At 34.1% G+C, this 27,507-nt stretch overlaps 1 protein-coding gene across 1 annotated transcript in view; it reads right to left on the bottom strand.

The window, feature by feature from the left end:
• The window catches only part of PSMD14 (proteasome 26S subunit, non-ATPase 14), a 101,511-nt gene that overhangs the window by 7,974 nt on the left and 66,030 nt on the right, over positions 1 to 27,507 (bottom strand). Inside the window, exons 8-10 of the mRNA XM_019022073.4 lie at positions 18,148 to 18,255; positions 12,554 to 12,628; positions 8,561 to 8,686 (exon numbers count right to left, since the gene is read on the bottom strand). Of these exons, the coding sequence (XP_018877618.1) occupies positions 8,561 to 8,686; positions 12,554 to 12,628; positions 18,148 to 18,255 (309 nt within the window). The remainder of the gene's footprint in view (positions 1 to 8,560; positions 8,687 to 12,553; positions 12,629 to 18,147; positions 18,256 to 27,507) is intronic.

Raw genomic sequence — 27,507 nt, 5'->3', positions numbered from 1 at the left:
GTAAGGAGTGCTTCAGGCCAGGAAGCAAGAAAAAGCATTATAAGTTAGAAGAACTGCAAATTACTCAGTATTTCAACAACATAACAGTGATAAGAAATAAAGCTACAGAGGCAAGCAGGAGCCAAATGGGGTTTGGACCTCATTCTAAGGCAATGAGAAGTCAGTCATCAAAGGCTTTTTAAAAGCAAGGTAGTGACATGAACCAATTTGCATTTTTAAAAATGAGGTGCATTTCACATAACATAAAATTAACCATTTTAAAGTGTACGATTCAATCACATTTAGTGCCCCAATCACCTGTATTCCAAAACGTTTCATCACCCCAAAGGAAAACCTAGTACACATTAAGCTGTTACTTCCCCATTCCTGCCTTGCCCAAGTCCCTGGCAACCACACATCTGTTTTCTGTCTCTATGGATTTGCCTAGTCTGTTTTTTTCATATAAATTGAATCATATAATATGTGGCCTTTTGCATCTGTCTTCTTTCACTTACCATGTTTTAGAGGTCCATCCATGTAGTAGCATGTATCAGCACTCCATTTCTTTTTATGACTAATAGTATGTGGTAAGTACATACCTCAATTTGTTTATCCACTCATCTACTGATAGACATTTGGATTGTCTCCAACTTTAGCTAATGTGAACAGTGCTACTATGAACATTCATATACACGCTTTTTGTTTGAATACCTATTTTCAATTCTTTTGGGTATATACTTATGAGCAGAATTGCTGGGTCATATGGGAACTGTCTGTTTAACTTTTTGAGGAACCACCAAACTGTTTTCCACAGTGGCTGTACCATTTTATATCCCCACTAGTAATTTCTTCATACCCTTGGCAACACTTGTTATTTTTCATTATTTTGATTCTAGCCATTGTGGTTTTGATTTGCATTTTTCTAATGACCAATAATTGATTGGACATCTTTTTTATGTGTTTGTAACCATTTGCATATCTTCTCTGGGAAATTTCTATCCAAGTCCTTGCCTAATTTTGTACTGGATTGTCTTCTTGTTGCTGCACTGCAAGAGTTCTTTATAGTTTCTTTTTTTTTTTTCCTGTTTTTAATTCTTGTATACTTTCTTTTCATTTTTGTTTTGTTTTGTTTTGTTTAAGAGACAGAGCCTTGCTCTGTTGCCCAGGCTGAAGTACAGTGGTATGATCACAGTTCATTGCAGCCTTGACCTCCTGGGCCTCGCTGATCCTCCCACCTCAACATCCTGAGTAGCTGGGACCACAGGTACATGCCACCACACCCAGCTAATTCTGTGTGTGTTTGTGTAGAGACAGGGTCTCTCTGTGTTGCCCAGGCCTTGAACTCCTGGGCTCAAGTGATGATCCTCTCCTGCTGTGGCCTCCCAAAGTGCTGGGCTTACAGGCATGTGCCACCACACATGCCTTTCTATTTTCTAGATATTAGACCTTTATCAGATATCTGATTTGCAAAAATGTTCTCCCACTTTGTAGGTTGTCTTTTCTCTTTTTTTAAATAGTTTTCTTTGATGCATGACCAATATGCATTTTAGAAAGATCATTCTACAGAATGGAAAATTGATTTGAATGGGAAGGACTGGAGATGCAAGCAAACCAATTAAGAGGTAAGGCAATGGAACTGGCAATGCGAAGAGGCAGATTAATTCAAGAATTTAGTCAGAATGGTTTACTGATTGAGTAGATGTGAGAAAAAGAGAGAGGAGTCAAGAATATTAATAACATCAGAAGTGGTTGTAGCTATCATTTTATTAAATGCCTATCATGTGCCAGATACTTCACATATATCACAATCCTTAACCTCATTTTAGAGATAAGGAAACACAGTTCAGAGAGGCTGACTTGCCTCTAGCCATACACACAATAAGCAATGACACTGGGGCTTAAACACAGTCCTATGTATCTCCAAAGACCTCAAAGAAACATTCATGGCAATTGGGGAAATCATTACTTTTCACTGATACAACCTGAATAATAATAATAATAATGTCAAATGCATGATTTATTAAGTGGCCCTAAACAACATAGTTGCTTCATAAAAATTTCACAGAGAATTCAATTTCAAAATGTAATTACATGAAATAGAGATGAACAATAAAGATCATATATGTATGTGCACACATGCTTGTGTGTGTATATATGTATATAAGAGAAACTGTAGTTAAGGTTGTTGGAAAAAATTTCTATGGCAGAATCCGATAGTCACCTTCTTAATGTCCATCTTCCCCTTCTTCTGCTGTAACATAACTCTGATTTTACTAAAGGTATCAATGACCCCAGCTAAAAGACCACATTGCACACACTGCATAAGCTTTCTTGCAGCTAGTTGTGTCCATTTAACTACATTCTGCCAAATGAGATGTACAGTTGACCCTTGAACAAATGGGGATGAGGGTTATGGGTGCTAACCCGTCACAGGTGAAAATCTGTATGTCACTTTGACTCTCCTCAGACTTCACTATTAGTAGCCTACTGTTGACTGAAAGCCTTACTGATAATATAAACAGTTAACACATATTTTGTATGTTATATACATTATATACTATATTGTTACAACAAAGTAAGCTAGAGAAAAGAATATGTTATTAGGAAAGGTGTAAGGAAAAGAAAATACATTTACAGTACCGTACTTATTTATCAATACAATAAGTTTACATTATCTGTTTACAAGGTGAATTGCCTGTCTGAAATGGCAGGCAACAGCAGCTGCAGACCTCTATCTATAACATATCAAGTAATTCAACTTTCTCAACTGAGAATGGTACCATGTACATCTATGTATGTATACATTTTGACAAATTTTTATTTTATAGTAGATTAGTGTATGTTTTATGGTAGCAAATGATAAAACAGACTAGTGTCTCCTATATTTTATGCGTTTGTGACATACCTTGTTTTTTTTTTTTTCAATATTTCTGGGCTGCCAGGTGCTATGGCTCATGCCTGTAATCCCAGCACTTTGGGAAGCCAAGGCAGGCAGACTGCTGGAGCCCAGGAGTTCAAGACCAGCCTAGGCAACAGAGTGAAACCCCATCTCTACAGAAAATTAGCCAGGCATGATGGCACATGCCTGTAGTCCCAGCTACTTGGGGGGCTGAGGCAGGATGATTGCTTGAGCCCAAGAGGTGGAAGCTACAGTGAACCATGATCATTCTATTGTACTCCAGACTGAGTGACACAGTGAGACCTTGTCTTTAATAATAAAAATAATAATAATAATTCTGGGCTATGCAGTTTGAGGTTTTTTTCAAATTGTTGTACATCTCAAAAAAGATTCTAATATATTTATGAGAAAAATCCATGTATAAGTGGCCCTATACAGTTCAAATCCATATAGTTCCAGGGCCGGTTGTAATCAGGAGTGCTGTGTGGAACTTATGGAAAGGATCCTGAAAGGAAACTGATTTATCCCCCTTTTGCCCTTTCTTCTCTTCCTGTTGCATGAAACCCAGATGAGATGGCTGAAGCTATCGCAATCACAATGAATCATGAGGTGACCTAAAGGAAGAAAGCCAACACAAGGAAAGCAGAGCAGAGAGATAGAAGGCACCTGGGTCTCTAATGTCTTTGAAGTTTTATATTGGACTTGAAATATGAGACATACCTTTCTACCTTGTTTAAGCCATTGTTATTTTGAGCTAACACAACCTTAGATCTAAGTATTACTTGTTTAATGCAAAAACTGAAAATAATTCAGGCGTTACATAAAGTATAGGAGTCTCCTGCCTCACACACACTGTTACCAACACAATATGTTGACATATATGCAAGATAGAGATACTTTTGAAAAAGGGAGAGAAGATAACGTGATAGGAATTATTTTAACATTGTTATACAATTTAATTTTGTACATCTAACAGCAGGTTGTAGATATTTCTGTATGTTTTTGTGAAATTTTATTTTTCATAATAAATCCTTTAAAGAGAACATGTGGTTTAAAGAGTTATATGCACTTAAAACTGAAAGACAGCCTCCAAAAATGTATCAATTACTTTCCCACTAGTGGTATATTTTCCTAAAAAAATTCTTTTTTATTTAAAAGGAAAAAATATTTTTCTATTTATTTTAACTTTTTTTGACTACTTAAAAAGGCTAGAACTTTTCCATATTTATATACCATTTGTCTTCAGTGAGTTTTCTCTTTTGCTCAACTTATTTTAAAAAAATATTTTATAGGCAAAGACTACAAATTGGGTGCAGTGTATATACTGCTCAAGGGATGGGTGCACCAAAATCTCACAAATCGGCATTAAAGAACTTACTCATGGAACCAAACACCACTTGTTCCTCAATAACTTACAGAAATAAAAAACAAAAATAAAATAAATATTTTATAGGAATTCTCTGAATATTATGCATTTTTGGATACTAGCTCACTCTGTGTTATAGGTAAAAATATTTTCTTCCATTCTGACTCGTAACAAACACTCAATAAATATTAGTTGTTATTTTATGAAGATAAACTTTAATGTCACGTTATCAAATTTTTCAAAGCTCACATTAATATTCTTACTAGAATTATAGTAACCTTTGGGAAGCCTGACAGCAGCTTTACAATACTAAGTCTTCCCATTTGGAAACATGGTATGTCCCAATTTATTTACAAATGTTTTTCATTTTCTTCACAAAGGTCATACACACTTATACATTTACATTTCTTGTGATGGTTAATTCCTGAATATTTTTATAATTTTAGATGCTACTGTGAACTGATTTGCCTATTATATTTTTCGACTGTTTTCAGTTTATATAACTATGTTTACCACCTACATAATTCTTGATTAAAACAGTTCTAAGAGTTTTCTAAGTTTATTCTCTTAGATTTTTATGTTTGATTGCAAACACATTCTATCATATCCAAATAATAATCATCTTACCTGTTTTCCCCAATATTTATATCTGTTGTTTTTATCATATTGTACTACCAAATGAGATTTCTCCATTTAATATAGCTACTGTATTAAACCAAATGTAATTGTATATTTACATATTTCATATGTAAGCATATAAAAGAAATATTGAAACTTTCTTTCAGGTTACTAAGGAGGTCAGTATTTCTACCTGAACAGTAAACTGTCAGATCTCCAAATTTATAGCACTACATGCTTGGGGAAAAAAAGGCAAATTTTTGTTTCTATGCTATTCTTAAAATGTTCTTCATAATTCATTTTTTCACCTGCACATTCATTTACAAATATGTAATCAAACATTATCAAAATTAAAAAAAAATAGCAGATGCATCTCGGCATGAATAAATTAGGAGGCTTGGAGTAACAGAACTGTGGGTGTTGTTCAGTAATTAAAAAAAAATCAAATGACTAATAATAATCAAGCAGAATTTGTGTGGAATTCAGACTTGAAACTGAAAACTTGGGACGTAAGAATTTAATTATTCTCTAACCTTCTTTTACTTTAGGACCTAACTGGCATCCAACAGCAATTACCTTAGCTTAAAACACCAACCAATTAAAAAGAATACTATGAAGAATTGGTAGCATGGGCCTTTCTTTTTATATTTTAAGTGTTACTAAAAAAACCCACCGTATTTCTTTCAATCACAGAGGGAATTACATTCCCAAATTTGGACTCTTTCATATCACAGCTTACACATTGTTTTCATTTTATAACCAAACCTTACAAGTTTTTGAGTACTACAGAGATTTTTTAAAACTGTAAAATAGGAAAAACTTCTGTAGATGGGCAGCAGTAACCATAAATAGGTTATTTCCTGGCAGTAGTACCAATACAAATTTACTTAAACGTGTAATGTTAAAGAGAAATGAAAACCATTCCTACAGTCTGCTGAATAATTACTTAAGTCATAACTTTTTTACTTATAAAAGGTTAACTATTTAAAATACGGTGAGCGATTTATTTCTCTTTATCTAATCTCCACAGCATGAAAACGTATACTAGAAAGATAAGAAATATTTTCCCTACAATCTAGCACTAATGGGGGTTTCCAGTTGAAACACTATAATCAGGGCATACTTTTCAAAGCCAACCCTAATTCTGCTGGGATTTCATTTGTATGGGCCCATCAACTTTATTTTAAAGCTTAGTTCTCTCAAAAGTCTTATTGGCTACACTTGGTAAATTTTATACACTGTCTCTTGGATAAAATATTTTTTAAGATGTATTTATTTTTAAAAGGGAAATACTATGTTTTGGTGTAATAACCAACAACAATCTTAACTATGATCCTGAAATCTTGAGCTCTAGCCTTTACCATTAATTCCTAGTCCCACATTCTAATTGCTTCCCTAAAAATAAACTCTTTACCTCCTTCCTCAATCCTTCTACTTCTACCTAAATTGAAAATGCTAATGGTACTACCATACTACTGGTCACCCAGGCAGGAAACTTTGAATTCCTCTTTGATTCCTCCCCCTTCTTTCACTTCGTCTATCTGACCAGTGCCATGCTTTATTTATTTGCCTATTGGTACCTCCATTCCCACTGCTACCATGGTAATCCAGACTCTTCGTACCTTTTGTTTGAGTAGTAGCAAGCTCCTCTTAAACAGACTCTCCATTTCAAATCTTCTCTTACAGTGTTCCTTCTATACTGTTGTGAAATCATGTTTCTAAAGTCAGGTTCTAAGCATATCATGCCTCTGATCAAAAATAACTCTTAGGCCAGGCACAGTGGCTCATTCCTGTAATCCCAGCACTTTGGGAGGCCAAGGCAGGTGGATCACCTGAGGTCAGGAGTTTGAGAACAGCCATGGCCAACATGGTGAAACCCCATCTCTACTAAAAGATATAAAAATTAGCTGGGTGTTGCAGCGGGCGCCTGTAATCCCAGCTACTTGGGAGGCTGAGGCAGGAAAATCTCTTGAACCCAGGAGACAGATGTTGCAGTGAGCTGAGATCACCCCACTGCACTTGAGTCTGGGTGACAGAGCGAGATTCCATCTCAAAAAACAAACAAACAAACAAACAAAAACTCCTCAAAAAAACCTCTTATCCTGACATCCCAAGTGCTATTACTAGACTTCAAAAACTTTTTAAAACTTAATTCCCCACTGTTCACCCTCACATTCTATGCATGCTAGCCAAGCATATTGTTTCTTAAACATGTCCTATGTCTTTTTTGCTCCCCAACACCTCCCCAACCCACCCCGCTCCACCCAAACCTCACATTCCTGGTAACCACAATTCTAGTCTCTACTTCTATGAGTTCAACTTTTTTAGATTCCACATATAAGTGAGATGATGTGGTATTTGGCTTTCAATGCCTGGCTTATTTCACTTAAAATAATGCCCTACAGGTTTATCCATGTTGTCATAAATAACAGGATTTCCTTTTTTTAATGGCCGAATAGTATTCCATTGTATGTATATCTATACACCACATTTTCTTTATTTGTCTGTTGATTGACACTTAGATTGACTCCATATCTGGGGTACTACGAATAATGCTCCAATAAACACGGGAGTGCAGACATCTCTTCAACATACTGATTTCATTTCCTTTGGATGTGCAACCAGTGGTGGGATTGCGGGATCTGTTCTATGCCTTTTCTATCTCCTAGCCCTTGCCTGTGATGTTTATTTTGCCTAGGGTAACATTTCTTTGTATGTTCAAGTCTTACTTATGCTTTAAGGCCTAGTTCGAATGTTGTTTATCTGTAAGGCAGCAACCTGGGTGTTGGCCAGCTGGAAAGTCAGAGCCTATGAGCTCCTACAGGGCTTCCCATGGTCTTCTCTATGGTAGTGTTTCTCTAATGTCTAACTACAAGAGTAGACATTGGAGAGCTGGTTAAAGCGTAGATTTTGAGCCAGTAGGTCTGAAAGTCTGCATTTCTAACAAGATTCTAGGTGATGCTAATGTAGCTGGTGTGTGGACAATCTGAATATGAAGGTGTTATGGTACAGACTGATTTTTAACTAATGCCCTGGTTATTTAGAAGCTTGTCTAACTGTTCCTGTTTTCCTATAAATAAAGCAAGGATCCATTTTCTATTATAACTTGTATAAGAGATGTTCAATAAATATTTGTTAATATAACACTGCATAATGTATAAATGTGTATTTTAAAATTGTAGGTTTTCAACCCATTAATGAGTTGCAATCTATATGTATACATGTATGATATGCCTGGCACATTAGATTTTCAATAAATAATTATTAAATAATAGAAACGTTCATAAAATAAATTAGACACAGCAAGTAGTAAGTGCTGTTAATTGTTATCTATATCCCCTTACTCCTTGTCCCTTTCAAGAAAAAAATACACTAAATAATGAAGAGATTTCAAATGTGCAACTGTATTACATGGTCTACAACAGGAGTTGGCAAACTATAGCCCATGGGACAAATCTGGCTAGCTGCTTGTTTTAATAGATCCCAAACACATTCATTCTTTTACATATTGTGTATGGCTGCCTTTGCATTACAAAGGCAAGGGTGAGTAGTTGCAGACCAGATGAACTGCAAAGCAAATATTTACTATTTTATTTACAAAACAGGATTCTCTATTTTTAATTACTTACACAATGCTTGGCATCTAATCATACATATTCCAAAGATTATAAAGAAGAAATGGCAGAAGTAACTTTTACCTTATTGTAATTCTTGGCTAATTCCAACATCTCTTTTACCACTGATTCATTGTGTTTACAATGTTCACTGTAGTCCTGAAGTGTCAAACCTTCCATCCAACTCTTCTTATGCAAATTTAGCAACATCTAAAAAATAAAAGAAAAAATAATTCTTTTTCTGCCTTGAGGATACCCCTTCATTGTCTAGAGAAAAAAAACTTCAAAAAAAAAAAAACATTTCGACTTAATGGATTTAAGTTTAACTTTATTAATTCAAATGAACTCCAATTAGAATGCTCCTATATTTATATTAATATAACTTAAGGAGTACTCCAACACCAAGGCCTTTGCATTTGCTGTCCTTCTACCTAGAAGGGTATTCTCATCTTTGCATAACTTACCTTCCTCTCTTCCTTACAGATAGATGTCTTCCCTAACAACAATACCTAAAATAGTCACACTACACTACCTTAAACAAAATCTTTCTTCCCTTAACCTGCTGTATTACTTGTATAATGCTTACAAAGACCTGAAATTTTTGTTTACTTGTTTACTGCATTTCTCTCCCACTAAAGGGAAATCAAGAAGGCAGGGACTTTGCCCTATTCATTTCAAGATCACTAGGGTCTAGATTCTAGAACAATAATAATAGCTCAATAAATATCTGATGAATGAATGAATGAAATTTATAAGTATCTCTAATTTTTCATATAGCCTAGCTTTCAAATGCCAAGATAACGAGAAAAATGCCCCATTTACTGAGTGACCTTGTGTCAATCTTTCTGATCCTCAGTTTAGAGATCTATGAATTAAGGGGCTTGTATTAGGTAATCTCAAAGTTTCCTTCAAATTCTGGTATTCCATCTATAATTTAAAAACTTAAAACTTCCTTATTGTCAGGATGAAAAGCCATGAAGCTGAGAATAAAAGATTTATCTAGGCCGGGCACAGTGGCTCATGCCTGTAATCCCAGCACTTTGGGAGGTCAAGGCGGGCGAATCAGTTGAGGTCAGGAATTCGAGAGCAGCCTGGTTAAAATGGTGAAAGCCCGTCGCTACTAAAAATACAAAAATTAGCTGGGTGTGGTGGCAGACGCCTGTAATCTCAGCTACTTGGGAGGCTGAGGCAGAAGAATCACTTGGACCCCGGGAGACGGAGGTTGCAGTGAGCTGAGGTCACACCACTATACTCCAGCCTGGGTGGCAGAGTGAGACTCCAAAAAAAAAAAAAAAAAAAAATTATCTAGTGTGCAATCACACCAGCAAATTGGGGTTGGATCCTATATCAGTGATCATGAAACTAAACACCTTAGTTCAGTGTTTCTCAAATTGGACTTACAATTCTGAGTACTTATTCTTAGATGTTCCTAAGTTTTCAAGTTTATATTTTAAGACGGTTTTTCTTAAAGTTCTACCCTACAAATTTTCTTCAATTGAGGACCATCATTAAATAAGAAGTTTTTTCCCTTTGGATGATTCACAAAATTGTGAAAAGTAAAAGAAAAAAAATGATGGCTATAAAATGACTGTTGTTTTGTCAATAGAACCATTATACTTTAAATGAGATCCCTGAGCCATAAGAATCTGAAGATGTACTTGGAGGTATATGGGGGTTTAGTTTAGAAAAATTATCCCACTTGCTTAGAAGTTTACAGCTATTTGAGGTACAAATTTTATCTTACATTGGAAAATAAGCTGCCTGTCAAAATCACCTATAAGGCTTTTGAAGATACAAAACTCCTCCATTCCCTTCCTTTGGCTCCAAGGTCACTAATTCTCCCATTTTCTCCCATGGCTCCAGGGGTAAGGACAGTATGCCAAAAAAAATTAGGAAAACCCTCCACAGATGATTTCAGTTTCTTTGATTCCTTCCTAGCTTCTCCACTGATACTGTTCTAGAAAATACATGTTTGGGAAATGTGGGTGCTGCTACAACTACCTATGCCATACAGCTACCTATAATTAAGTGTTGAGACTTAGATTTCCCTACCACTTCAAAAGCAAACAAAGACAGTTCCCAAGGAGCAACAGGATATTCCTATCATACCTGGACAAGGATTCCCTTGCGACCCTCGAGTAAGGCTGGGGGTTAAGTAAACAAGTTGTCTGGATAAGAGTAAAGGCAGAGCTTTTGTTACCAAGAAGGCAGGTTAACAGCTAAACTGAGCTATTAAGAACATAAACATAACATTAAGTAACTTATGTAAGTGCTTATATATTTGCTTTTTATGCCAAGGAAAATGGCTAAGTTTATGAGATACTCCCCAAAAAAAGAGAAAGAAAAATTGATGTAATTAGCTAGACATTTCCAAATAGATGGGTGTCAGATATCAGTCTGATAAAGTATTTATATTCTGAATGAATTTTGTTTGTCCCTGAATGGTGCCATTTTTCACAGACTGTACTCATTCCATGTAAACTTAAAAATAAGTGTTAAAAATATACTTAAAGTAATCAACTAAATCTATCACAGCAGAAGTAAACTGTGGTACACAGGCAGGCAATTAGAAGAGAGCGTTATAAGATCCCCTTGCGCCAAGGGGGAAGTGGTCCCCCACTCCCCTCACTCATCACATGCTCAAGCACTGGGCCCTTCAGATGAGTTTATGAGTGGATTTGACCTTTTAAAACTCTAGTTTATCAAACTTAAAAAAAACAAAATTAGAATTCTTATTTCAAGGAAAATCTTATATTGCACATCCTCCCCCCCAGCATATGGACGTGATCTGGTTGAAAGAGGGGGTAAGCGTGGAGAGCCCAACTCACTCCATCCGCCACTTGCCATGTACCAGAATCCCCTTCTAAGACACCTTGGTGAGAAACAGTTTGGGCTAGATAGAATGATCTTATTTGCTACTGATTACTTATCACTTTCTGACTTGAGAGCGGTCTCACTAACCAAAACTTACTGGCTATCAATCAACAGTAAACTCAGTGTTCTTTTAAAAAATGCTTTTAACTTTCCCAGAGAGAAATACAAGAAACTAATTAGGTGGATGACTAATTGTAATAGTAAAGGGGGAAAACTGGTTCAGATTGTAATATCAAAAAACAACAGGCAGATTTAAATACTTGGCATTAGTTGAGAGAAAAACTGTACTAGAAATAATCCTAAAATAGAAACAAATGAGAATGCTAATTCATCAAAATGTCAGGTAATGTTAAAAACTAATCAAACTTGAAAACTGGTATAAAATGGGATCAGAATCTAGTACAAATTATCTGAAAACCCTAAAACTGTTTCCCTTTGACTCAGCTTAGTTTTCTTTAGAGTAAACATGGTATGTTTTCTAAAAGCACTAGGCTGGGTGCAATGGCTCATGCTAATGATTGCAGCACTTTAGAAGGCTGAGGTGAGAGGATCACTTGAGCACAGGAGTTCAAGCCCAACCTGAGCAACAAAGCAAGACTCCGTTTCTACCTCCCACCCACCACCCAAAAAATAGCCAGGTGTGGTGGTGCATGCCTATAGTCCCAGCTACTCGGGAGGCTGTAGAGTGAGGATCCCTTGGGCCTAAAAGTTCAAGGCTGCAGCGTGCCATGATCACACCATTGCACTCTAGTCTGGAAGACAGAGCAAGACCCTACTATCTCTTAAAACAAACAAACAAACAAAAAGCACTACACAACTGCAATTTAAGTTATTCCTCTCAAATTTACAGAGCAATATATTACTAATTTAATTACAAAAGGCCTTTGTATTGAAGATAAGTTAATCAGAAAAATCACAGAACTAAAAGAAATATTTTTATGACTTATCATAAAACCAAAGTGGAACGTTTGATTTATTTCCTACTTCCTCTCCCACTTCAGCACCTACCAATAAGGTAAAATATGTCTTTAAATAGTCCAATAAAATATTCCCTTATTTTGTGCTGCAATTCATCAATAATGGAATAATATTTGGAAACACTGAAAGAGGTCAAAAATTCGAATTTAAATCACATACCAGGTAATAGTTTAAATGGTTTGAAAAAGATTTTTTTCCTCCTATAAGATAAAAATTTAAACTTACCTTCTGTTCCAGTTCATTTTTCCGATAGTTAATAGTAATGGAGTAATAATGTCTGTTTAGTCCATGAATTAATGCCTATATAGATAAATGATTTTAAAAAGGACAAATTAATATTTTTCACCTAATAAAAATGTTTGAAACTGTTGATATATTCTTACATAATACCTGTACCATCCTCTAATAAAGGCATTTTATTTTAAGTAAATTAAGATGAAATTAAAGTATTCTTCTTAGCTACAAGTTTAAAACTAAGGTTTAGAGGAACGGGTTACACATTCTTCAAAGCATGATATGGAGGAGCACAAATTAAGCAGTTTCAGTAGCCTTGCTCAGTCAGAGATAAGGTTTGATCTTATCATAAGCTAAGTTTATAAATCATTCATAATTTATTAAATCTAACTTTATGATATCTAGGGGGCTTATGGGTATTTCAAATGAAAAGCCTAAAAAGCCACAATAACACAGCTGTTTCTTTACCCACATTAATCTGGAATTCCCCTTTTCCTAATTCAGTTTCGACTGATTCAAATAATTATGTTATGCATGTCTCCAAATTAACTATGTGGATTTTGGTCTTTACTGGGTCTGTCTAGCTCATGCTCTTATCCAGTGACATGCAATCTCACCAACCAGAATTTTTTTCACCTCACTCTGTCTCCAAGGTGAACAGGCCAATCATAATAAAATCTTAAGCTAATAGCATGGCTTTATTAAGAAACAATAATCCTGGATGTCCTGAAATCAATTCACAACTGCCCCCATATCTAACTCTGACAACATCAAGTGTTCAAATGAGGTTCAACAGTACTCTGGTGGACCTAAAGGACCCTCTGGCAGACTAGAAAAACATGAAAGTCAGAAATAAACCTTTAGGGATATTTTTAACAAGTATAAAAACAAAAAGGACTTTGGGGTTAACCCTCAGGAATCTAAAGAGAAAAACTAACCAAAATAACCACCACTTCTCTAACTAATAGACTTTTACAATGTAGGTCTTAAGATGTCACTGAGGTAGAGGAAGAAGGGGTAAAGAAGAGAACATTTAATGAGCAGCTAGTATCTGCTTTACACATTACATCTTCTAATCTTCATAGTACTGTAAGGTAGGGCAATTCAATTTCTATTTTGACAGATGAAAATAAAATGTAGGGTTGGGCTCAGTGGCTCAAGCCTGTAATCCCAGCACTCTGGGAGGCTGAGGCAGGAGAATCACTTAAGCCCAAGAGTTCAAGACCAGCCTGGACAACATAGCAAGACCCCATCTCTAAAAAAAAAAACAACAACAAAAAAGAAAGAAAATAAGACACAAATATTAATTTGTCCAAGTTTATAGCTAGTAAAAGGCTAGATGGGGATCTGAACCTAGGTCATTCTGATTCCATAGCCTATGTTCTTTCTAACATACTATGCTGCAATACATGTCAGGAAATTCTTGGATTAAGTCTATGTACTTTAAGGATCAGGATGAAACAAAGCATTATGTTAATTTTTAAGCTTTGCTAGCAAAAATCACTCCAATGAGTATTAAAATATTTTAGATGAGTACTTTAACAATAGATTCTTATTTTACCAATGTCTGTTATAAAAGTGAGCTATGAAATTCCATAGGAAGCAGTGACTGATTGTAAAGTACCAAGAGTATATATTAAATCCTTATTCATTTCAATAATCATCAGAAGCAATGAATTAAATATTAGTGCATAAAAATGCTATACTGTACAGATCAAAAAGTAGAAGTGATCAGGGCTTCCTTTAATCTGTGCTCATATTCGTGTACATTAGGAGGTGAATCAGCCTGGTAGAGAATTAGAAAAAGGTGCTCAGTCCTCTAAGCAGACATAGTCTGGCGTAGAGAGTGGAGCTTGAGCTGGAAGCTCCCTCATCCAAGCACATTTGCGCGATGCACTCACTAATTGCAGAACCCTACATGGTGGTCATAAAGCTAGTAACTGCTGTAACCAATACATACAGAAGCCAGTTAATGGACCCACAGATACTAGGCCCTATATTTTTGAGACTAACTGTACTAATGAAATATTAACTGGTGTCTGAAGGCACAATCTACTTGATTTTCAATTACATTATATAGATAAAAGCATTAAAACTAACACAGACAGCATGAAAGATCAGCAGGTATAACAATAACAAAACAAAGGTAAGTTTAAATCAAATGATATCCTCAAGTAGTCTTTCAATTTCACTTACTCACCTGCTGTGTGGCCCCAGTGCCTTCCCCCCAAATCATAAGTCAACCGGCCATGTCCTTTTTGGGTTCATGTAGAACTACACACGACCAACTGACTTATGATTTTACCTCTATGCACTCACTGCTATGGAAAAGCAGGTGCATTATAAAACACACGGCTTACGGATTATATATAAGCTATTCATGGGTTCCTGATAAGTTTTTAAAAGTTTTCATGCTCCTTAAAAAGGTGTCCTTGGATCTAAAGACAAATTTGTTTGCCTTAATTTATTTTATATTGATAAACTGAAAATACGGTGGTAACTGATATCCTTTAAATCACGTTCTAAAATGAAGCTTTTTGAATATAAATAGAATAACTGAAAAGAAACAAAATGTGTTTTGTGGTTCCCTCTAGAGTGGAGAACTGAGTTGCAGAAGGCAAAAGAGGAAGGGAGAGTTTTTGCTAAATGACTTTGTACTTTAAATTTTTTTAACTGTATATATATTTTCTATGCCAAAATTAATTAAATTTCCAATGATAATATAAAAGAATGAAGCAGTCTGGTTATGAGTACTAGTTCCTACATTACCTCACTGGATTACCTGGGCAACTCAACTTTATGGGCCTCAGGTTTCCTCATGTACTAAATGACTACAATGGCTCCTTTCTAGTGCAATTGTTTTATAACTTATATGTTCAGTAATTACTGAAACAATGTTTTCCAAATAGCTTAACTCTATTAAACAATGCAACTGTACTCAAGACTATACTTAGAGGCTCTTAGCCTTAGCATATGCATCTATGCATCAATATTTACTAAATTTCCATGAGACTGACTACCAATCTTCAAATTTACTGTGACACTTAAGAATCCAAAATGTCACTGAACAGTTTATAATGGAATAGTTTAAAAAATTTAGTTACTAAAATAAATGCTTGTTAACTCTCAATTCTAAACATTTGAAATAGCCAAATGTTCCAAGTGCAAAATAAAAATAATATACATTATCATATATTAATATAAAAGCCTAGAGGATAGGCATTATACTTTCTCCTCTCTATCAGGATTATTAGTGGCTTCTATTATATAAAACATGAAAGTGAAAATAACCTTTGTCTCTTAGCTTATTTCAACACTGTCAAGTAGTACTTTAAAAAATAACATTTTCTAAAAGCAATATATGTTTCACTGTAAAAAAATTTAAGAAATATGGACAAGGAAAGACAAAAAAATCTCATAATTCTACCATCCAAAGGTAACCAATGCTAATATCCTGGTATAAATATATAGGCACCATCTATAAAATATACACTTGCAGAATGGAGAACTGATATATTCTGTTTTATAATCTTTTCTTACTTAACATATTTGAACTTTCCCCAAGTTATTAAATAGCAGTCTACAGTGAATCATAATTTTTCTCTACTACTAAGTATAAGAGTAAAAAAAAAATCTGTTAGAAAATCATTAGTGACCACCAGCATGTGAGCTGATGGCTGTTATCAGACTTTTATCCCTACTACTTGAAAGCTGGTTTAGGAGCAAGGCCCCTCTTAACACCAGCTAACTCCCCCTTCAAAATAAAAGGCATGGCATTTCTGAAAGGTTTCTGATCCCAGAGTTAAAGATCCTGCTAACATAAAATAAAATTCCATTACAGATATTACCATTCCCTTCAGGCTCTTCTGGGTTGCTTTCTAGCTTGTCTTAGAAAAATAAGAAAGTGTATTAAGGTGTGGCTTTGTTCTGTCACTTGTTGGCTTGGTCTCATTTGCGTGTTTTAGTATTGAAATTGTCTTAAAACTGTAGAGCACCCAGATAGATGTCATTCTGGTAGGCGCTATATAAACTGTGAAATAAATATATTTACAGGTTCTAACTGGAAGGCAAAACAAACTAAAATGAAAGGAAAAATAATGATGCTGTAGTTGTTACATACACATGTTGTTTAACACAGGTTTGGAACCTGCTTTATAAGGTGCACTTTAAATTACAGGCTATAAGGTAAGACTAACAAATACAAACTGGACTGGTATAGAAAAAACACGTTATTAATATTGATTACAGTTGATTTTTAAGGTTAAAAAGCAGTGCTTTAATTTTAAAAAAGAAATCTGCAACAGGTGGTGAGTGGCTTCCAATTAGTAAAAACTTCTGGCAGAAACATACCATGTAGTAATCACAATGATCTTGGCTTGTGAGATGCTACTTAACCTTTTGCAAAAAATAATGAAGCAGTATGATGCTACCGGAGTTTATAAGAAAGGTCATTATCAAGGCTAAACAGGTCCAATAATATATTCTCTTGGAACATGCAAGTACAGGCTTGTCTGTACCCAATCAAAACCACTGGTAGCTTATTTCATACACATTATACTTTGCAGTTTTCCTTGACTTGCATTTTTTTTTTTTCAAATCAACACACCTCAATCCTTTAAAACAAAACACTTCACTTTGATGAAGATTTCAGATGAGTGACTGCCCCAAAATTAAGCATTTAAAAGTACAAAGTTATCAAAGTGTAACCAAGGCTTAACCATGGTTAACTGTCAAAGCCACAACTCCCCAAAGACAACCTCATGACAGAGCAAGGTTTCAGAAGGGAGCAGCAATAGCTACTATAATGTCTTTGCTTTACGTATTCTACTTAACCAAACATGGTATTTCTGTCCTTTTAATTAATCTTTAGAGTAGTAATTAACTAGATAGACACAGACTGTGGTGCGTTTAAAAACACATTTAAAATAATTTTTGCAGACAATAAAGATTTGTATAAAAACACCATGGCATGTGAATGATACAAAGAAAACAATCACTCAAGAGGACATTAAGTGTCTGAATACCAGTAACTGCAATTAACGGTAATTGACTATCACAATAAAAAACAAGACATAAACTCTCATCACAAGTAACATACGGATGTCTTTTATAGGATTTATTTTAAAGGTGGGTTTTTTAAAGAAGAAAATTTTAAGTATATTTAAGAATTACTTCTAGGGATATCTTAAAATATAAAGCAATTTCTCCATTGTTTTCTGCTATGAAAAATACCTACTAATCCAGCAATGATAATAGTTACATCCTTCACCAGAAACTCCTATTGGTCCTTCTCTATAATGTTAACCATGCAAAGCCAGAATGCTTTCAAGATAAAAGATCTACTATGCTCCCAAAAAGGGGGTCCTCAAATATGATAGGAAAATTTAAAGACCCCATTAAAAACTGACTCACATATGAGCAAATCTAACTTTTACAACAATATTTCCACAATTCTCTTTTAAAACAAAAGAAAAATTAATTTGCAAGCAAATTAAAATGCTAAGAATTAGAACTTAAAAAGACTACTTATAGCAGGCTTTTAAAATTTAAAAGAGTTTTAACACATTGTCAAATATAGGCAATACCTGGATAGATGGCTTGTTTAAGTGACCCAGATTCGAAGTTGTTTGTCTTGGTTCATGTCCTAAGACCATCATATTAGCATTGATCAATCTGAAGGCATCAATAACAACCTGTAAAAACAAGGTGTCAAGTCAATTTTTTTTTTAAAAGCAAGTGATAATGCCAAGCAACAGTGGACAAGGCATGATCGACGTGCATCTGTTTCTGGACTATATCCAGAAAATCATTTAATTATAATATTAATAAAAAAGAACCTCCTGCTGACTGTGCCATCAGCACACCACCCTCTATCTTGTAATGTAAGGTGACACCAATTATTGCAATTTTCATGAAGCAGTAAAGAAAAAAATTAACTTTGCATCTTTATTATTGAAATATGTCATTACTAAACTTACACCAAACAGCTTTCACTGGTGTGCATATGTTTGTCACCTAAATTTTACCTAATCAAAATGAATGACAGAGAAACTAAAACTGAAAGTGAGCACAAGTTAAGGGACCACATCTAAAGCCCAGCCCTGTCACATCAATTACACCACCACAGTACTTGAAATGACAACAAAATTACAGCCAGCAAGGCACTTGCCCACATATTCTCTTCTAGTCAGATACCTTTTACTTCTTGTGACTATGAAAGACTTTATACCTTGTCTGATGGCCTTAAATGTCCAAGCCACTGTCAAGTATAAAAGGCACAATATAAGAAAACCAAGGTCATCCATGCTTTAAGCCAAGAACATGGTATGGAATGATATGGTCCTAAATTCATGGTAAAGATATTACAATAGGTATATTCTTTTTGTGTGTGCAGAAATACTTCAAATTCTCCTATGATACAATAACATCTGTTAGCTCTTACATATAAAGAGATTAACAAGAATCACATACTTGCTAAAGCTTTTCAACACTGTAAAGTTTTATGTAAAGTCATGTGACTTTAAGACAGATTGCCACTTTAAGGGAATTTAACTCAATAGATTTATCACATGAAACAATCTTAAAGCAAGATCATATACTAAGTAACAGAGTATTTCTATATTTTGCCTTTAAAAGTGCTGAACGATTAAGATTTATCAATGTTTTAAAAGCTGTGTCAACTAGATTTGTTCTTATTTATACAATTATTACTCGAGGATATTAAGAGATTAAAAATAGTTAAGCCAACCAAATCTAATCAAGTCTGAAAATTCTGTTTGTAATAAGTATTACTGTATGCTGTATGCTAAAGAACAAGATTTAAAGAAAGAAAATCACCCTTTGTAAAAGATTGCTATGATGGGTCCAAAGACAATAACAAAAAATACAAACCTAGACTAAAACATGATGACAAGTGAATCAGTCTAAGCTTCTGTCTACTCATTCGGCCTACAATATCAACTCTGAATTTTACTTTTATTTTGAACAGTTAACATTTTCCCAGAGATTCATTCCTCTTGCATCAAAATAAAGCCAAGTATCCCCAGAACATGAATTAATAGTTTGTGAGAACTTTTTTCTTTTTATACAATAACCTTAATCCACACTTAACTTTCATGTTTATATATAAATAAATATGGCCTACATGCTTATACTTAAAATTTTTTTCTAAACATATTCTATTTTTTAAAAAAGCAATAAAAACAAGTACTATCAGACATATTTTAGTCAGATGTTATCATAAATAACTTCAAACAATTGTTAAAAACATAGGAGTAAAATTTCCTCACACTCATACTAAAAAAGAACATAAAATAAGATAAAGTTAAAATGTTGGCAAAGGAGGAAGAAGGTGGCCATTTTCCAAGATAGGTATATAACTTAAATACAAAATTAAGAATTGCCACCCTAACTATTAACGGTAAATATTTAGGAGCAAAGCATCATTTTGGTCCATTTCAAGATTTCAGTAAATTCATTTGTGAGAGGGAGAAAAAGCTACTACAAAATTATGAAAATTTCATTATATATCACAATAAAATTCCTATATACTTTTTTATACTGAATGCTTTGAAACTAAAACAGCAGACAGCTATTTTACTTGTAGAAGTCTATATTATTTCTCTGAAATATTATAAGCAGGTGTGAAACTTCATAGAAAGGAAATGAAAATACTAGTTCAGTAGATATCATGATCTGTTAAAAACAAATTTTTTAAATTTTCTTAAGAAACTAAGAGAAAAATTCAAGAACTTAATAAAATGAGATGCTTTCATTGACAATTCCTGAGTAGAAATGATGGCCTATAGAAAATGACTACTTTACACTAAGATTAAAGGAATTTGCTGCCATCACTATAGCAACTGTCTTAAGGAAACTAACATGTTCAACAACCTGCAGACCAAAATTAGATTTAGTATGCAATAAAATATAAACATGGCAATATAGTCTACATTTTAATTTTGGTATAATTTTATAATTGCGTTTTGCGCTGTGAAAATAAGTGGATTTATCCTTTAGAGCAACCTATCAAAATAGACTCATTAATGTCCAGTGCGCTAATGAGCAATGGGTGAAGAAGGTGTTAATTATGCCACCGTAAGATTAAAAAAAAAAAAGCCCTAGTGAGCACTTGATGGTATGTATAAGCTGAAAGCGTTTCTCCATGTTTGTGTATTTACAGCATGATGCAATAAAATGACAGCAAAATGGTCACTCCATGGTTAAGAACAGAAATCTTAGATATAACACACTGAACAAAGAACTCCCAAGAATTAATTAATGTATGGGTGGGTAGGGGAAATAATCCATTTTTTTGAGCTCTCTGAATTTTCTAAACAGTTCATTTTGAAGTATATAGACATTAAATTAGTTCAGTTTATATCTTATAAACTCAAACAGTAATTTAACCAAAAAACTTTACACAAAAACTATCTCCTTAATATATAATAACAAAAACCTCTGAGCTAAAGTATGAAGAATATTTTCAGGAATATGATGCTAGACTTTGAAAAATTCCTTTCCATGCTGAAGGCCTACACAATACATTGAATCTCTATTCACCCGCCTGACCATTTAATTTTTTCTGGTACAAGTGCCTTGAGACTTTTCAGAGGTCACTGCAACAGTAGACAGCTTATAACAAAACCATTAGCAGTTTGGCTAGCTTAGGGAAACCTCTTACTTTCCTTTTTTGTTTATTATCACTGCATGAATCTGCAGCATATGATAGTTTATAATTTCTCAGGCTTGTTAAATTCATGTTAAAGGTCTGTTTTCTTGTTGAATAAATTTTGTTCATATAATGCTGCCTATTTCATACACTCAGTCTTTAATAGCACCTTTGGTCTATGCGCAACTCACAGATCAAAACAGAGGACTAAAATAGGGGTTGATGATGCTATTTACATGTGTGATTCCTGCTGTCTTCTTGTTAGTAGCTTTAATATAATAGAAGACCTTGTCTGTTTTGTAATTAACACATCTTTACTGGAGAGATATTTGGAAGTGATTGCTGTGAATATACTGGTTAGTAAAATAAACACAATCACACACCACTTTCTGTTATCAGACAAATTTGTGAATTGTACACATTATACTCCAGATCAACAAACTGTGATATAACAGCCAAGTAGAAGACACATATTTATATAACCCTTTATTTTTCTGAAAATATGTATTCACTCTGACCTTGCAAATATAATTAGCTTGTGGGATGTGCAGATTTCAGTACCATGGTTGCTTTACTAATTGCAACTCTTGGAAATAGATACTAAATATTTGGAAGCTGCCAATACAAAATAAAAACTGCATGTTTTTTGTACATCTGTCTTAGATTATAAAAGCAAAATAGTTTTAAAAACAATACTGAGTTCCGTATTTATTCCAAGCATGCCCAAGGGTCAAGGATCTATCATTTCATTTTAATGTTGAATCTGGTTTATTACTTAAAACTCAGTTTAAACCATAATTTTTTGGCTTCTTTCATGAGTAGAATACAGTTCATCCAATATGCTATTTATTTTAAAATTCGTGTTTTCATATCAACTGCTAGGTCACTGAAAGACTAGACTAAATTTCTAAAGCACCAATCTATAGTTCCCAATTTTTACATCCAAAGGAAGCTATTTTTAAGCAAAGCTCTTCAAATTAGTTTAATACAAAGGTGTTTTAAAGAAAAATACACAAACACTTCTGGCAGTAGCTGTAATTTTTTTCTCTCTCTCTTTTCAGTAGTTGCCTTTGGTCCAGTTGCACTTATATTACAGTCAGTGACTATGGGTATCTACACAGAGTAGAAATAATGTTTTAAGAATTTATGATGCATTCATTTTCTTGAGCTTAAAAATGAAACAATCAGAATCTTCCATAACCTCAAGTCAGCTCACTATATATATAATGTATGTATTATATATGTATACCTATATATTATATATAATAAAAATTATTCAGTTCATCATATATGGGGTGAACATAAGTGATGAACTGAAATAATTTTTAAAATCTTGAAAAAAATTTTAAGACCTCAAAATCAATGTCAAACACTAAAAAGAAAAAAAGTAAAAATTCAGTTACTAGTTAGATTACATATTTTAAAACATAAAACCATCACTATATAAAGTAAATCTCTCAATGATTATAAAAATGAAAGGTGTGGAAAGAAAGGCAACACTCAACCCATATCCAATACTCTTTATCACCTAGAAATGACCTGTTATCAACTGCTTAGGTTGTTTCTAGATTCTTTAAAAATTAAGAGTGCATGTGACCTGGGAAGTACTGCTGGGGTTTGTGACCATTTCGTTACTTCTGCTGCCATGCACTGCCAGACATCTATAAGAGAAAAACATCTTATGTCTCTTGTAAGCCCACAGCATAAAAAATTCAGAGAAATCTTACTTTTTATGCCATTTCCAATGAAAAGCACTAAGAACTAAAACTGACTCATGCCAAATGCATATCACTGAATTGCTGTGATTTCTTAGTCTCAAGTTTGCAACACGGAAATTATTTATAAAATGTCAATTTTAGCTCTGGAAAAGAAATTCCTATGTGTATGTACATTTTCTTTCTTCATCCTCGGAGAATTGCTTACTGTAGCTAAAGATCTGTAGTACAACTTCAGTATATTGGGAGAAAAGGGGGATGGGGTGTAACTTGCATAATTTACTTTTTTTGACAAGTGAAGACATGCATCAAAATTCAAAGAGTAAATCCACAAGTTTTGAACGTATATGCTTTAATGAAAACAAATCGATCTTTAGAAACTAGTATGGTAAAAGGTAATTAGACATTTTTAGATTCATGAAACACTGGGAAAAGAATTTACTTAAGTTATAATAAAAATAAAGTTTCACAGAAATTTTTTCAACATATGCATGTAGTCAGTATGGTGTAGAGGTTTAAATGCTTCAGGCACTCTGGAGTCAATCCTGCCTAAGTTAGAATTCTGGGTCTATCACTTACTAGCTAAGGGACCTCTAACAAGTTATTTAACCCTTCAATTTCTCCATTTGCTCATGAATGACGATGCCTCATAGACTTGGTAATAAAATAATATATGTGTTTCTGCCACTATAGTTTTCAGTGTTACTAACTGTGGCACTGATGGAGTTGCCCAGCTCAGATCTTTCAACAGAACCTGCTGTGGAGCGCATGACTGACTCACAACCTCCAGCTTTTACACCTTTGGATCCACTGGGCATTCACACCAGGTCATACTTCTCCTGGGCAGCTCCCTGCCAACAACTGAACACAGCAGTGGTACTAGAACCTAGCCATTCCTGCCAAATAAGGGATTCCTCTAAAGGCTAATTTTGGCTCAAGGACTCCCCAGCAGCCTGGCTGAAATTTTCTGAGCACTAGCTGCAGTCTGTGGTTCTTCTACCCAATCTACCTTCACTTTCTCCTTTGCATGGTCAACCCTTCACTGCTGTCTGAAGTCTCTCCCCTTTCTCCAACATGGGTGTCTCCCCCAGTAAATCTCTTGCATGTCTAATTTCATTTTGGCATCTGATCCACAGAAGACCCAAACTGATACAGTTAACAAAGCAGAGTACTGCTATCATGAAGAGTGTTAAAATTGGAAAAAAGTTACCCTAAAAATCAAGTTATAACTATAAATTTTGCATCAGGAGACACCTGACATATAAAAAAATAGGAAATTAGAGATTGACGCTTTAAGATGTATTTCCTTAGGGAAATTCCTAATTACAATAAGAAAGTGTATAGTTGTACTGAAGGTTATTATCTCTCTTTTAAAAATGACTGAATATGCCTAGAATCTTGATACTACTCCTGCATGATCGGTGTTTCTACACTCACAAGTGACAAATAAACAGTGAGCTTAAAATTGAACTCCTCAGGGGACTACTAATAAGCTACAAGAGACTATCACCTATGGGTCACTAGTCTGATATCAACTTAAGAGTGTCAATTCTATCTAGTGGCTACTCAGCCTACATAAAATGGAACCAGTGACTTCAGATCCCTTTCTAGTGGAAAAATTAAAACAACTCGTTTGCCTGTTGCCAATTCCATATAAAGCAAAGGAATAAAGGGCCCTAGAGAACAAAGATGGGCTCAACTTTGTTAGCATGGCAGTAGAGCATGTGGATGAGAATAAAGGACCTATATATATTGCTTGTGCTGTAACACCACATTCAAAGAAAAATACAAAGTATATCCACTGGACTACTGTCTCTCAATAGGCAAAGGCATTTTAGTAGGAAAAATATGTAAAGGCCAATTACTTTGCTGTGTATCACTTTGTGTATTTTTATTTTGCTTATCAATTAAATACTATATAGAAATTATCTTGCTAATCCTCTCAACAACCAAGTGTAGGTATTAATATTATCAATTTATGGATGAGGAAACTGCAGTGTAGAGAATTTAAATCAATTAAATGAAATGACACAACCAGTAAATGTTATCACTATGATTTGTACCTATACAGCATGCCAAAGCCAGTACTCTTCATCATAAAGCTGTTTGTTATAATAGCTGTCCTGACACAAAACCAAGAAAGGACTACTACTAGGTTCAGTTATACTCAACAGCAAGGTTTGTGTCTCATTCGTCACTGAATATCCATTCTGTAACAGAGTAAGTGGCACACAAAATACAGTGCAAAATAAATATCTATTGAAATGAAAACCTCAAAAAAAAAGAGCACTTTTGGTTACTATGCTATAGAAATTTTTACCACTTATGTTTATTTTTCCTTAAAGGAAAATAAAAATATCCATTATCTATAAACAAAATCTAATCAGTAGCTTGTTAACAATATAGTCTTTACTTATCACTGCTCAGTTCTGAGTTCATGAAATACTTTTTTGTGACATGCTAAACTGAGAAACTCATAGAGCACTGACATGTATTTAATTTGGATTTAAAACTGCATATGGTAAAGCTATCTGGAAAGTGAAAAGTGGCTGTAAACATCTATTAATCAGCTTACTAGTAGCCTAAAAATCACAACTGAGGGATCAATTATGACTCTGAAGAAAATTTACCACTTCATTTTTACCGTCTTTAGAAAATTACAATGACAAGAAGACATTAAACCTGACAAAACTAAGTCCCAGGTCCAGAAATATCGTCACAAATAACAATGGCTAATGTCACATCTAGAATGTGATCTTTAAAAATTAAAATATATGGGCTCTGAAAAGGCCTCTCAATCAAAGTCATAGTTTCCACATTTCCACTTGCTAGTACAAAACTGGCATTAAGGACAGGGAGTAGATCGTATTCTTCTCTATAATTCCAATGTACTCTTGGCACAAAGTAGTGATCAACAAGTGTCTGTTGAACAAATGACAAGGGATAATTAGATGACTACAGAGAGAAAAGCATTCAAGAAGTGAGAGTCAATAAATAATATTCTTACAGGTAATGAATGATGTATTTTTACTGAAACAGTTGGATTCAAACTAATTTGAAGCACATTTACATCATTCAAAATGCACAGCAAGTAGTAAAGCATAACAAATTAGCTCAGAGATTATATTATTAATATAGAAGCTCCAGGTTAAAAGAACTCCATAGGAACTCTTACCTCTATATATGACTTATGCTGTTAGAATTTTAAAAGTAAAATTATTTCTACATTCCTAGCTGACAATTTCTTATATCAGCTAAATAAATGTGATAAACTATTACATGTTATTCTATCATAAATAGTATAGGCAAATTAGTACCTATAATATTTTCTTAGCTGTCCTCACAAGATCTGAGAGTGTTATAAAACTTCAAACTGATAAAAAGAGTGAAAGACAGGAAGCAAACAAAAGATAATACAGTAACAAAACTTGTTCCAAGAATACCTTGGAAGGGTATGCTCATAGAGCTATGTCAGGAATGGAAATAGATTTTTTTATGTATTCGATTTCCTATTTTTCTCTTTCCACCTGGAAAACTAGACAAAGAAAAGAGGTGTGTACAATTTATGATTAGGACTACCCAGCCCTAGCTAATACTCGTGGGATACTGATCAAAAAATTATCGCAGCTATGCTAAATATCTTTTCCTACTTTTAGTAGACAAATGACTATTAAACTTGAACTCTAGCTCTAATTTTACAGGGTTCAAATTGATCAAGGATAATGTCCATGAGTAAACTGGCTAACTGACCTTGTCAATCACACGTTCCAGTCATTTAATAAACGACTCTATGCTGACATATAAAAAATTACTAAATGTCACAAAATTAACTGCAGTTTTTTGGATATGCTAAAAACTAAAAAAATAGATTTGGTAATGGCTGAACACTGATGCAAATTCATTCCTCGATTTTATTTTATAAACATTTATTAAAAAATTATTGCAACGCACTGAATTCCAAGATATGAATTGGTATCTCTCCTCAAAGAAGTCTCAGTCTTGTGGGGAAGACAACACAGACAGATGAATAAAATACAAAATGGTTAAGTGCAATACATTAATCACCTCATAGGCCCAAGTTTCAAAGTAATATATTCACTTTCTTTTCATCAGCATGCCCAAGGAAAATATCTTAGAAAATGGTAAGTGCTAAATAAAAGTAGGCCAATCAGAAGAGTATTCCTAGATTAGTTAGCATGTACAAAATATAAGAAGGGAAGTCTTCATTTCTTTTGTAGTCATTACCATATTCCTAAATGTAGCAAATTAGAGATTAACTTATGGGCTTGTTCTTATCAAAACTTGCAGAAACATTCACATTCTATTTTTTTAATATTCTAGTTCTTGATCCTTTTAAGTATGAATTATGTTAATCTTCAGAATAAAGTATCATTTATTGCACACCTAATATGACATGTGTACTCTAATCTCTACATATATTACCTCATGATAGTCATAATGCTATGAAATAGGTACTAAGATTCCTGTTATATAGATGAAAAATCTGAAGCTCAAGAAAATTAGGTAAGGCTTGTTCAAGGTCACACTGTAAAGAGGAG

Source organism: Gorilla gorilla, chromosome 11 (genome assembly GCF_029281585.2).
Source record: "Gorilla gorilla gorilla isolate KB3781 chromosome 11, NHGRI_mGorGor1-v2.1_pri, whole genome shotgun sequence".
Classification (NCBI taxonomy): domain Eukaryota; kingdom Metazoa; phylum Chordata; class Mammalia; order Primates; family Hominidae; genus Gorilla; species Gorilla gorilla.
The sequence above is the reverse complement of the archived record's forward strand: the minus strand, read 5'-3'. Positions and strand labels throughout refer to the sequence as shown.